The following is a 13,696-nucleotide window of genomic DNA, read 5'->3' on the forward strand; positions in this document are numbered from 1 at the left end:
CTTGTGGTCGGAGTATCCTGTGGATTCAGTTATGATTTCATAAGATTTGAATATGCTGCATTTGTTCCTCTTACTCACTTACAGAAACCACAAGCTCCACATTTGTACGAGGACAAAACTGGGTTTCATATCAGTTTCCATCTATAAAACCTGCCAAACAGTTCTCTTTTTTTAAACGAAAAGTTTAGTAATCATAGAAATACATTTAGTGTGCTACTGAAATGCTTCCTCTGATTGTGAATTCAGGTGTCAGTTATGTCATAAAAACAGTTGGGATGTCTGGTTAGCATATTGCTATGGCAACAGTATTAAGGATTATAAATTAACAGGTTTTAAATGCAGTATAAATCTCCACAGAAGCCAGTTTTCCTTCTCCCACTGCAGGATACACAACCAGAACCATCTCACATCAAGTTCTGGAATTCAGTTCTCTTAATATATGGTAATAAACTAAGTATTCCTGAATTTGAGTTAAGCAGGTTCGAGATTTTGTTCTGTCAGTGAAGTAAGGCTTTTACAAGTTCAGTCTGGTTTAAAGTACAGGATGAATGATTGCTTGTATCTCACAGAATGGCGCAGGCTGCACTGCGCATGGGCAGGTTGGCTGGTAGCCGTGCGTACTGATTCCTGAAGCTGTGCTTTTTGTTATTGAGCACTGGGCCTGCCGCCTTCTGGCTACCAGCAGGGGGAGAACTGTCCTGTGAATTAGCCGAGGCATTTTCTGCCTTGCCTCCTTTGTTGTTCTTTATCTTTTTAACCTTCTCCTTGTCCTGAGGCTCATTAGTAACCACAGTGGAGTCTGTGGCGCCCTCCAATGGTGGGAGTGTGTCAGGGGGAAGGTCTGTAGGGGTGGGCTTCCCCTCTGCCTGCTCCTCATTGGGGATGTTTAGGTTGGAGTTAGAGTGCTTGGTATTGGTACAAGTCGAACTGCCCACAAAGCAGACACCAATGAGAAGGAAAGAGAAGGGAAACAGTCATGTGCATTGGTAGAGGTCAGGTAAATGCAACAAAGAGTGGCCTGTGTTGATAAAATCATGATACCGAGTTTGCCATCTTTGCCATTATTATTGTGATGATTCTAGTTATTGTTGCAGTGAATTTGTTCAATTCTAGTGTCAAAATCCATTACTCACCCGTTAGAGCTTCGATCCTCAGAGTCTTTCTGCTCGCTGCTGTACCGAAGCTCAGCTGGGGTTTTAAAAGACAGGTCCTTCTTCCCTTTCAACCAATATGTCTTCATGTAGCCCTTCCCCTTAATCATAATTATTATTTTTGTTTTATATATTCATAAATACATTTTATTAAGTAATTGCACATTAAATAAAAATCTTGGGAATCCCTTGGCATATACTGTCTGGAAGCCACGTACTCTATATCCATTAGGAATCCACTCTATGCTCAGTAGACTCTGATGGGAGTGTAGAGTAATATATACCTTTACAAAAATCTTGCCCCTTTCTTCAATGATATATGGCTCATGCTCCAAGTGGTCCTTGGTGGTCTGGCTAATGTGGATTTGCATGCCCTAATCAGAGAGAAAGACACTGATAAACAAGACATCCATATAACTCCATCCCAATTCCAATTAATGTGATTAACATTCTTAATCCTTTGTTTGTCCTGAGACCTGCTATGTTGCCTCATGCTGTCTTGTCTCATAATTTATAAATGAAGGGATAGTTACAGTACCAGAGACACTATTAGATCATCTCTTACCACACCATTGGACTCCATGCGAGAGGCAGTGTTCACCGTGTCTCCAAACAGACAGTAGCGTGGCATCTTCAGCCCCACTACCCCTGCCACCACCATACCAGAATGGATTCCTGTGAGGGACAAATACACTTATCAACCTTTGATCAACATTTATCAAGCTAATTTTTTAATTATATTTTTAAATGTTGCCACACATTTTGAATGTGACTTTAAAAAAGAGACCAATGAAATGACCCTCTTGGATATACTGCAAAATGTCCCTTTATTTAGCGTTAAATGTCAGGTGTGAGGACTACCATTTCTGAAATGAATACGATCCGCTTCAGGTCTCAGTGGTTATGGTGCACCTACCGACACGAATCTGAATGTTATCCCCGGTCGAGGGGTCTTTGAGGTGATCAATGGAGCTCAGCATATCTAGAGCCATGTCACAGATATGGTGAGCATGAAATGTGGTCTTATTAGGCACTCCAGCCACCACCATGTAAGCATCTCTTATGGTCTCCACCTGGGAACAGTATACATCAGAGTGTCTTGGTTATTGTCATAAATCCAAGACTCATTCAGTCAATCATTTATTCATCTTCCATAAACTCTTTATCTTCAGGCTCATAGTGGCTCTGGAGTCTATCCTAGGAACAATGGGCACAAGGTAGGAATGCACCCTGGATGGGATTCTTGTCCCAAAGGAGGCAATCATAGGGCATCACACTCGCACACTTTTTTTTTTTTTTTAAGAGTCACCAATCTATAGATTGGTGTGTTTTCAGGAGGTGGGAAGAAACTGGTCAACCTAGAGGGAAGTCATATAAATATGGCAAGAACATCTGAATCTATACACAGACAGTATCCTGAACTCAGAATTGTACTCTGGACCCTGTAGCTGTGAGGTGCCAACACTTCCTGCTGTATCACCATGTTACCCAGCTGAATAGGATTTCTAAACAAGTTGGTTAAAGATACGGTTATTGTTAACCCAAATCTCTGTTTATTACTTTTCTGAGGCTTAGCAGAAGCTCTAAACTGACCAGGAACAACAAAGAGGTCAGAAAGCATTGTCTTCATTGATTTGATTCATGTCCTTTTTAAATGATGTGCATTTTTAATGTAACTTTTGTTACCTTATACACATTGTGTTTCTCACTGAGGGTGTCAAAAACGATGTAGATCTCATTGAGCATGTCCACCACCTGCATGGGTGTGATGTGGATACAGATTTCATTAAATTTGACCACATCACTGAACAGGATGGTCACATCAGGGAAAACCTGGATAATAGAGCCACAGGACAGAAATCAGCCACAAACTACAAATAGCAGGATTATAATAACATGAACATTTCTTGCTTATCAGGGATAAAGTTTATTTTGACAGAGTATCTGATGAGGACATTGTGTTGGCAAGGGACAAAAGCCTGTTATGTAAATGATGCAATGGTTAGCCAACTAATTAGCTCAACAGGCTGTGTGTGTGTGTGTGTGTGTGTGTGTGTGTGTGTGTGTGTGTGTGTGTGTACTTGACAGGTCTCTAGTGCTGTGATGCCTTTGCGCAGTCGATCAGCCACAGCTTTTGGTATCATAGCGTATAGCAGAGAGTCACCTCTCTTCTTCTCCTCATCCAGTTTCTTAATGATCTCTTGCAGCTGGGCATATTTTTGTTGCTCCTGTATAGGCAGTACACATTCTCCTTTATTGTAACCTAAGCTGGAAACTCAGAACCCCACAATGTTCTTTATTTTTTGACTTATAATAGGCATATCAGGTGAAAATTCAAATTCAATCCAAATTGCTTGAAACTGTTCTCATTGAATTCAGAATTGAATGCAGAACAAGATACTTTTTACAGAATGAAAATATGTTTACCCATTCTTGAGATATTACAAATCAGAGATATTACAAATCAAAGATTGAAAAAATGTCTAAATTTTTTAGAAAACAGATGTAATATTCTGTATTAGGATCACATGGTCCAAAACGGGCCTCATTAACGAATGAGATCAAATGTTTTTTCTTAATAACTTTTCTATTTTTCAAGATATGTACATGGAAATTGACAGGCACATAGATGGTTGTATACTGAATAAAAAGTTTGAAAAAAAATAGTAAAAATTATTATGCAAATTAGCTTTAATTAGTATTAATTATCATAATTAGGTAAAATGTTAAATTGGTACACTCAGTAAAAAAAGTAATAAAAGATTATTTCTAATACCCTCTTTGTGCTCTGCAGGCCTTTGTATTTCTCAAAAGTAGGGCCTACTAGTGTTTATATTAAAGAATATAAATGATAATATTCACAGCTTTCAAGGCGAACCTCGAAAAAACTGTATGAGCCACATACAATAAACAATTCCATTTAATTTAATTGAAATTGACACTCGTTTTTCTGACTTCCGGTTTTTTAAAATATCATTCCGACCCCTAACATCTCAATATTTTTCATCAAAACAACTACAGTTATATTCTAAAATAGTTATTTATTTTATTTGAAAAAAATAAGTAGATAAAGCTATGAAAACACTTCAAAGTCTTCTGTGAGTCATAATATCAAAACTAGCAGATGGAAAATTTTGCTGAATACTTCATCAAAAACAGTGAGAGCGAGAGAACATCCCTATAAAAGTTATTTGATTGAGATTCATGAGTAACCCACTCGGAAACCAATCAGAAGAGAGAGCGCCTGACCGCTTTCCCGTGACTCAAAAAGCACCGGCAGTTTCCTGACGTCACGCGAGCAGAGTTTTCACTTTGTTGTACCAACTTCAACCTGCCATTACTCCCAAAGTACTGAACAGATCTTAATGAGATACATTTCTTTGGAAAGCAGAAATTATAAGCTTTTTAATGATAGTATTCATAATAGAAAATATTCAAGAGTTAAGCAATGACAGATTTGGAAACTTAGATGATCGTCTGCATGCACAATTTTCACAGCATAGCCAGCAAGTGTCTGATATGCCTACTTATAAAACCCAGGTATTTAACAGTGTGTCATACATTACAAAAACAACACCTCATCAAGTGACATACAACATATATTCAAATATAGGAAAAATTAAACATTACTAATCCGAGACATTTTATTTTCATCAAGTTTAAAATTGTCTTGCTCTATTTGCAGGTTATACTAATTTCAAATGCTTATTTCTATAAAGAAGCAAAATTATCTGCCAATAAAACATGTTTCTTTCAGCTTGAAATTATTACCAATATCTAGAGATAGGCACAGTAATTTGTTTTTATAATAATCACAAATAATATTTGATAAATGTGCATTTTCAAGATATTTTCATTTACAGAAAGTGAATGTTTTGGAGTGTATGGTTAGGAAGTGCTAAGTGCTGACACTTGAGAACATGGTGTATGTACCTGGTCCAGAGCCAGCTGCAGTTCGGCTGATTGCTGAGTTCCTGCGAGAATGAGCTCTCTGCTAGAATCATGCAGGTTGAGGTCATTGACATAAACGCCCATTTTAATCATGTCCTCCACAGTCTCAATACTAAACAGGAAATTGGATAGGTTTTAATGTAGCGTAAATCATTTGTAGCACTGTTTTGGTTCATAGATGCTTGTTTAGCTTTGACTTTATGGTATGTTTGATCAAACAAATCTAGACAATCAAATTGGACATCTAAAATGATAAACCAAGTAATGTTAAGCTTTAGTGCTGGGCTCTAATTTGATCAGGCTGGCTATTGACTGCTCTATATTGCTTCAAGCATATTGATTAAACAGGAAACGCTACATTTTGCACCAGACCAGGCCACAGTGCCATACTATGAGCATGGCATATGTTATTAAAGCTTACATGGGGGTGCCAAGGAAGATAAGTGAATCCCACTGAGGCACGTATTTCATTTGGCCCTTCAGATGGAGAGGCTTTTTAGGTGGCTCTCGCATGTCTTCAAATATAGTTTCACTGCACTTGCCTAGAAACAAAAGAAAAGAGAGCCTCAGTGAGTCAAATCACTTCTACTGTACATAGTCGGTGCAAGTGTGTTTTCAAGCATGTTCAACTGACATAAGTGTTAGCTGAACAAAACTGAGGTTATAATTCTTTATCTTACATTTTGTTTAAATATGGCATCTAGTATTCTATCCTAATCTATGAATGATCCACGATTTGTCTAGTTACTTAGCATGGTTCTGTACTGATCAGGGGGGTTGTAAGTGGGTCTATAAATATCACATCTCACCAGTGACAGTCTGGAAGGCAAGCAGTTCAATGTCTTCTCCTCCAGAGTTTGCTGAGCTGTTGTATTGGGTCAAAGCACTGCTGTACTCCTGATCAGCTCCTTTCATCTCATCCATTGCCTTGATATCTGAAGGAGCACATTGGCACATTGATTTATTATTTGACTGCAATTCTGATTTACTGGCAGATGTCCAGTGTAGATGTGATTAGTAACGGTTTGTCTTTATCCATCCATCCATTATCCTGTGCAGGGTTGCAGGCAAGCTGGAGCCTATCCCAACTGACTATGGGCAAGAAGCAGGGTACACCCTGGACAAGTCGCTGATGCATAAAGACAAACAACCATTCACACTCACATTCAGCCACCAATTAGCCTAACCTGCATGTCTTTGGACTGTGGGGGAAATTGGAGCTCCCAGAGGAAACCCATCCAGACACGGGGAGAACATGCAAACTCCACACAGAAAGGCCCCCATCAGCCACTGGGCCCAAACCCAGAACCTTCTTGCTGTGAGGCGACAGTGCTAACCACTACATCACTGTGCCATCTGTGTCTTTATTGTATTGTATTTATACAACACAATGTGCACATATACAGTGGGGCAAAGAAGTATTTAGTCAGCCACCAATTGTGCAAGTTCTCCCACTTAAAAAGATGAGAGAGGCCTGTAATTTTCATCATAGGTACACTTTAACTATGAGAGACAGAATGGGGGGAAAGAATCCAGGAAATCACATTGTAGGATTTTTAATGAATTAATTGGTAAATTCCTCGGTAAATTAAGTATTTGGTCACCTAAAACAAGCAAGATTTCTGGCTCTCACAGACCTGTAACTTCTTCTTTAAGAGGCTCCTCTGTCCTCCACTCGTTACCTGTATTAATGGCACCTGTTTTAACTCGTTATCAGTTTAAAAGACACCTGTCCTCAACCTCAAACAGTCACACTCCAAACTCCACTATGGCCAAGACCAAAGAGCTGTAAAAGGACACCAGAAACAAAATTGTAGACCTGCACCAGGCTGGGAAGACTGAATCTGCAATAGGTAAGCAGCTTGGTGTGAAGAAATCAACTGTGGGAGCAATTATTAGAAAACAGAAGACATACAAGACCACTGATAATCTCCCTCTATCTGGGGTTCCACGCAAGATCTCACCCCGTGGGGTCAAAATGATAACAAGAACGTTGAGCAAAAATCCCAGAACCACACGGGGGGACCTAGCGAATGACCTGCAGAGAGCTGGGACCAAAGTAACAAAGGCTACCATCAGTAACACACTACGCCGCCAGGGACTCAAATCCTGCATTGCCAGACGTGTCCCCCTGCTTAAGCCAGTACATGTCCAGGCCCGTCTGAAGTTTGCTAGAGAGCATTTGGATGATCCAGAAGAGGATTGGGAGAATGTCATATGGTCAGATGAAACCAAAATAGAACTTTTTGTTAAAAACTCAACTTGTCATGTTTGGAGGAGAAAGAATGCTGAGTTGCATCCAAAGAACACCATACCTACTGTGAAGCATGGGGGTGGAAACATCATGCTTTGGGGCTGTTTTTCTGCAAAGGGACCAGGACGACTGATCCGTGTAAAGGAAAGAATGAATGGGGCCATGTATCATGAGATTTTGAGTGAAAACCTCCTTCCATCAGCAAGGGCATTGAAGATGAAACGTGGCTGGGTCTTTCAGCATGACAATGATCCCAAACACACCGCCCAGGCAACGAAGGAGTGGCTTCGTAAGAAGCATTTCAAGGTCCTGGAGTGGCCTAGCCAGTCTCCAGATCTCAACCCCATAGAAAATCTTTGGAGGGAGTTGAAAGTCCATGTTGCCCAGCAACAGCCCCAAAACATCACTGCTCTAGAGGAGATCTGCATGGAGGAATGGGCCAAAATACCAGCAACAGTGTGTGAAAACCTTGTGAAGACTTACAGAAAACGTTTGACCTCTGTCATTGCCAACAAAGGGTATATAACAAAGTATTGAGATGAACTTTTGTTATTGACCAAATACTTATTTTCCACCATAATTTGCAAATAAATTCTTTAAAAATCAGACAATGTGATTTTCTGGATTTTTTTTTCTCATTTTATCTCTCATAGTTGAGGTATACGTATGCTGAAAATTACAGGCCTCTCTCATCTTTTTAAGTGGGAGAACTTGCACAATTGGTGACTGACTAAATACTTTTTTGCCCCACTGTAGGACCATATTACTTGAAACACAATTATGTATTCGTCTTTAAAAAATGCTCATTAGCACTATGCGTACTGGGTGTAAATGTCTTACCATTTGAATGAACATAATGTGAAATATTAAGCAAACATGGTTTTCATATTTAATAAAATTTTATATCAATACGTCTCACACAGCTTTTATATATTGAACATTTTTGACAGTTTTTTCAAAAACTGTTCTTTGAAATGGACTTTATTAATCTTACCACAAACAACTCAACACTAGTGGGATGAAATGCAGTGTGAAAATGTTGCTGTTATGCTCCAGTCAGATCATAGCAACCTGACAGCAAATCTTTACCGCGTTCTTCCTTCTTTGGCTTCTCACTCTCCTCTTTCTCCTCTGGCTCTTCTTTGCTGAGTTTAGGGATGTTGACCTTCTGCTTGCTCTCTACAACTGCTTTTGACAACAGCTCAAACACATTGTTGAGGTGAGTGTAGATCTGAAAGAGAACACATAGGATATGTATTTTGCTGCTCACTACAGATACAGAATGAAGCGCTGGCCAATAGCCACAAAGAACACTGTGTGGCCTCATAGTTTTTCTGTGCAGTTCATTTGATAAGATGGCTCCAGTAATCTACACATGTCTCTATCTTTCAGGGGGTTCACTTATGATCCTACAGACAGTGTAGTTATCTGTTTATTCTAATATAGCCACCTTCCACCTTTATCTGTTCTGATGTTAGTGATTCGTGTCACAGGAAGATGGGAAATGAGATGTAAATTCAATTCGTCCTCCAATGCCTACAGGCCAGCCCTGAATCAATAAGTGAAAATGTCTTTGTTGTGTCTGAGAAGCATTGTGCCTTTTCTCATTTCATATTTTGTGCTGACATTCTAACTTCTGTTCATAATGCACTTTGTTTTGAATGGACCAGTGATGTTATCTTTCATTGCTGAACTTCTTTAATCTGTGTATATCTTAAGTAGCTGAGAATTCATAAATCACCAAATGTCTCTTTGGCACATTTTCCATTATTGAATAGAAAGTGTCTACTAAGCTCAAGCATACATATCTACCTGCCCGACTTACATTGTCCCAGCTAAACTCCAACATGGGCCGCACCAGAGTGAACTCCTCGTTGACCTTTTTGCCTTGCAGATCTGAGAACACTTCCTTCAGCCCATCTCCGATGCGGTACATCGTCATATCCCTCCGGAAGATCACGCTAAAGGGGAACATGTCAAAGAAGATGCCCCTTTTCATTGGGAGCTTTTCATAACCAGGTGCTGTTTTTTGCTGGGGCATGCGGTGCTTAAATGCAGCATTGTCAAAGTTCATCTTGTACACCTAAAGAAGTATTGAGGTGAAAATTAAAAAAAAAAAAAAATCTGTTAGACAGATTAAAATTTCCAGCCTTGTGAGACTTCAAACATTTTCAGTTATTGTTCATCTTTTGCATACTCGAGATCAAGTGCTGATTTTATTTTCCTAAAACACTTACCACATATGTCATTTTCTCGGTTTCCTCTTTAGACAAAATCTCTACCTCGATGTCTGTGTTGTAAAATTGACGGCCCACTTGAGATAGTTGCCCTACAGAAATGCATGACATAAATTGAGGTTAATAGCACAATGTAGTAAAAACTGATTTATTTTGCTAGTTAGTCACGACATATGAAACAGAAAATCTATTTCATTATGCTTAGAAACATTTTTGGGGAATTAAGTGGAACAAGCTCTAACTCATTCCAACTATAAAAAGGAAGTGAAAAGACTTTTTGCATATTTAAGGTAAATAATGCATTGGGAACAAGGTTATCAACAGCATCTCCATTTTATCTACACTTTGCGTATTGCATTTTGCATTGATTCTGTTTTTGGTCACTGATTCCACAAACATGTTTTCCATGCGGTCTACTTGGATAAATATTTTATTTTCACACCCAGCCTGTGCTTAGGTGTATGCTTACCTTTGACAAACTGAGTAAAACCCTTTCTGGTGGAGCGATAATGCAGTGTCAGACTCGTCTCACACTCTTCTTCCACACAGAAGCTGGGTGGCTGCACTTTGGGGAACGAGAAGCGGAAGTACTCGTGCAAGTTATCCAGCTCATTGATGAAGTCTCGTACATTACGACCCAACACCTGAACCACACGGAAACAGGTGCAGAGATGAAATAAGGGGTTGGGACTTGTCTAATATTTAATTAGAGTATTTGAGTATATTAATTAGTGCATGAGCTAGGAATGTGAAATAATGTGAAGTAGTGCCTATTTCTATTTAAATGTGCATGAAGTAAAGTAAGATTTCATTTGGAAGCTTGGCTCTTGTCTGCGAAGCACTTCACAGTCACCTTGAGAATCCTTTCATAGCCATAGTTTCCTATTCGTTTGACCATATAGACTCCAAAGGCATACATCAGCTCATCATGGGTCTTTCCCAGAACCTCTCCAGCTGCTTTAGCCAGACGAAGGATCAGATTGTCACTAGAACAAGAAATTCAAGCATTTCCTTTTTAAACATTTGTAAATAACTAGTGAATGTATACGATGAGTTTATACTGTGAGCTGTGGAATACTCTTGCTGTCTTACCACTCATGTAAAACACTCTGCATAACCTATAAACATACAGTACATATGGAAGATGCTGAAGTTGCATCCCTGATAGTTTCTGTTGAAAAATGACTGACGCTCCTTTATTTTACAAAGTGAACCTATAAAAGATACAATTCCAATATCTTAAAATAAAATGGGGATGAATTCCTGCTACAAGACAAAAATCCAAAACATATCAACAAAAAAGAAGCCTGTTATAAAAGTTATTTTTTTTTTAAAAATATGTCACTGAGAATTAGAGCCCAAATATTACAACTGAGAGGACTGAAGAAACTGCTCAGAGGACACAAAAGAGATTGAAGGCAGTTATAATGTTATAAAGGCAAAATGTGTCCATACAACTTACTAGGTTACTGATGTCAGGTTTTTTTTTCCACCCACTATTAATATTTTGCCATAAACTATTTGACCATTTTATTTCTCGCTGATAATGAAAGAACATTTCTGAGACCGGAGTAGTCATAAATTACATTTTGTTTTCATTTTGCTATGTAGGAATAACAACTTTTACACTCACTTGTATATAATATAAATATTTAAGACTGCTTATTCTCACTCTATTGGAACCGACTGATAAATACGAGACTTACTTGTACATTTGGTGCCGTACAAACTTGAGGTGAGGAATCTCTGCCCGGGCCTCGATAAGCCTCCAAACATCCTCCCCATAGGACTCATTTATGTAGTCATTCACTGCTTCCAGATACAGGCCATACATCTTCAGAGGGTTTTGAACCTCCTGACCTCCGCCTCCACTGACAGTGTATGGTCAAATATATCAAAGATGTGGATTTGCCCTTAAATTTTTTTTACATGCTTCCTACAACTCTGAGCACATCCATCATGGTAATAAATAACGAAATATTACTAAATCATACAGCCAAATGAGGATAGTGTGTAGGTTTTGCTTACCTGCAGTTCCTCAGTTCAGTACACTGGGAGGTTATGACTGGCCCAGGTTCAAGCACACTGGCCTCCCTCTCTCTCTCTCTGCCCAACACCTGTTCCTGGCACTTGAAGCACTTCACACACTCCTCTGTCAGGACAATAGACATGTTGGGCTAAAACAGGCCCAAACAGGAGAGCCGAGGTGTGTTTGTGGCAGGTACAGAAAAGCATTACACCACCAGGCCTCATTATATAAAGATATGACTAGCTGATATTTTACATTAAAAAAAAAAAATCAAATCATTGTCTTCATCACCAAAAGAGGAATGATGATCATACTCATGTACCTAATATCAAGCATTTGTTGAAAACTTTTATTGATTTTATTTTTCTTTAAATGGGCAATTCTGTACTAATGCTGATACTCAGGTCTGACTCACTTTAACAAATGGATCAAACACTGTAAAAGTGTTTCAGCTGTAAAAGTATTTTGTATTTTAGCTGTAAAAGAAAATGAAAATGATAGGTTAGAATGCATTACTGCATTTCTTCATCTTTATTAGTAATTGCTTTATCCTAGCTGGGACTGTGGTGAATCCAGAGCCTATCCCAGGATCACTGGCATTAAGGTATCTGACACACCCTGAATGAGATGCCAGTCCATCACACATTCACACACTCATTCACACCAATGGGCAACATGCAAAAATTCACACAGAGACAACATTCACAGAAACCTCACACAGAAATTATCCCAGCAATGATACATTATTCACTATCCTATTTTCAGTTAAATGTTATTACAGTTTGTTCTGATTGGTTATAATAGCAAAAAACAAAAACAATCCCCCCAAAACAAAAAGAAAAAACTAGTTAAGGATATAATATGGTTGCAAAAAAGATCCCACTGGAAAAAAAAAAACATCTCTCATTGCTGAAAATAAAGCATATCTAAACACACCTGCTCTGCAGCATTTGCTAGGGTTCTCTCTGTGTAATACCATGATTATGCTGTAGGGGGCACTTTTGCCACACTAAAACTATAGCCAGAAGGAATAAATGAAGCACTCAGTCTACTTTGTCAAATGACACGTATTTTTTTCCTTCTTAACTGAATAATATGGCACGTATTTGTTTTACAATAAAAAAAAATTAATTACACCACATTGTTCTCCTATAATGTATGTAAAGTACATACAGTATGTCTATTTGCTTGTTTATGTCAAGCACAAAACCTGTGCTTTTGTTGTCTCAGTGACCTAAAGAGCTTGACAAGGCAATTAGTGGGCTTCTGAAAAAACAGATGTGAGAGGTGACAGTTGTATTTGTTTGCACTTATTTTCCTTCAGAGGGCTGCTCTGATAAGTCCAAATGCTTTTGTTTCCTTTGAGCCTGGTAAGTCTTCAGCTCACCTTCTCTGTCCTCTAATTTCTCCAAGGCACACTGAGAGGACAATTGCAGTTGCGGCTCCTCAGTAGCAGTCATACATTCAGCTGTGACTGACTAGTGGTGTTCACTCATTCTGATTGTTCTGTCTTTATTACAGCAGTTCAATAAGTTGATCTTTAAGCTTGCTTTTGCCCTGTAAATGTATGCATGATTTATGCGTGCCTAGGTTCAATTTCAGACCTCTCTACTAATCCTTCATTACAGTCTCTGCTTTTGTGCTAAAAAATCCTCCGTGACTCTATTTGTGAGGCAAATCCAGAACACTTGGGAAACTAGATGCAGTGTGTGTGTTTGTTTGTGTGTGTGTGTACAGACTGCTTGCTTTGTGTGTGTGTGTGTGGGTGGAGGAAATGCTTATAAGTCTAAAGTCAATGCCCTCAAATGTTTTACTGAAGCCATGCATTAGGTTTTTTTTATAAGATAAATAATACTGATTTGTTGTTTTTATAAATAATAACCTTGAAATGCTTGAACAAAGATTGCATTTAAATAATGCTTTTTTTCCCTCCTTTCTTTTTAACTATGGAAGGGAAGACAATTATGAAGCATTTTGATGGCATAATGTCTGTCTGGCCTAGGATTTGCTACTGAGCTGAATATAATCATTTTGTTTATGTAATTTGTTATGAAGAATCTCTTCATTTAAGCTT

At 38.6% G+C, this 13,696-nt stretch overlaps 1 protein-coding gene across 1 annotated transcript; it reads right to left on the reverse strand.

The window, feature by feature from the left end:
- Positions 1-563: 563 nt before the first annotated feature.
- LOC132886265 (soluble guanylate cyclase 88E-like) lies at positions 564-11,764 on the reverse strand. Its single transcript, XM_060920823.1, has 17 exons — positions 11,622-11,764; positions 11,300-11,464; positions 10,447-10,579; positions 10,063-10,237; positions 9,594-9,685; positions 9,182-9,439; positions 8,446-8,587; positions 5,912-6,037; positions 5,524-5,644; positions 5,085-5,214; positions 3,233-3,379; positions 2,838-2,984; positions 2,068-2,224; positions 1,717-1,826; positions 1,436-1,525; positions 1,134-1,252; positions 564-927 (listed from the first exon to the last, which is right to left on the reverse strand). Exons 1-17 carry the CDS (start codon positions 11,762-11,764, stop codon positions 564-566), a joined length of 2,619 nt encoding a protein of 872 aa, XP_060776806.1.
- Between the last annotated feature and the right edge of the window lie 1,932 nt (positions 11,765-13,696).

This window comes from Neoarius graeffei, chromosome 5 (genome assembly GCF_027579695.1).
Source record: "Neoarius graeffei isolate fNeoGra1 chromosome 5, fNeoGra1.pri, whole genome shotgun sequence".
NCBI classification, from domain to species: domain Eukaryota; kingdom Metazoa; phylum Chordata; class Actinopteri; order Siluriformes; family Ariidae; genus Neoarius; species Neoarius graeffei.

Coding starts and splice junctions, on each gene's coding strand:
- LOC132886265 (XM_060920823.1), bottom strand. CDS start 11,764: ATGTCTATTGTCCTGACAGAGGAGTGTGTGAAGTGCTTCAAGTGCCAG. Junction 10,238..10,446: donor GCTATGAAAGGATTCTCAAG/GTGACTGTGAAG, acceptor CGTGTGGTTCAG/GTGTTGGGTCGTAATGTACG. Junction 1,253..1,435: donor GGGGCAAGATTTTTGTAAAG/GTATATATTACT, acceptor ATTATGATTAAG/GGGAAGGGCTACATGAAGAC.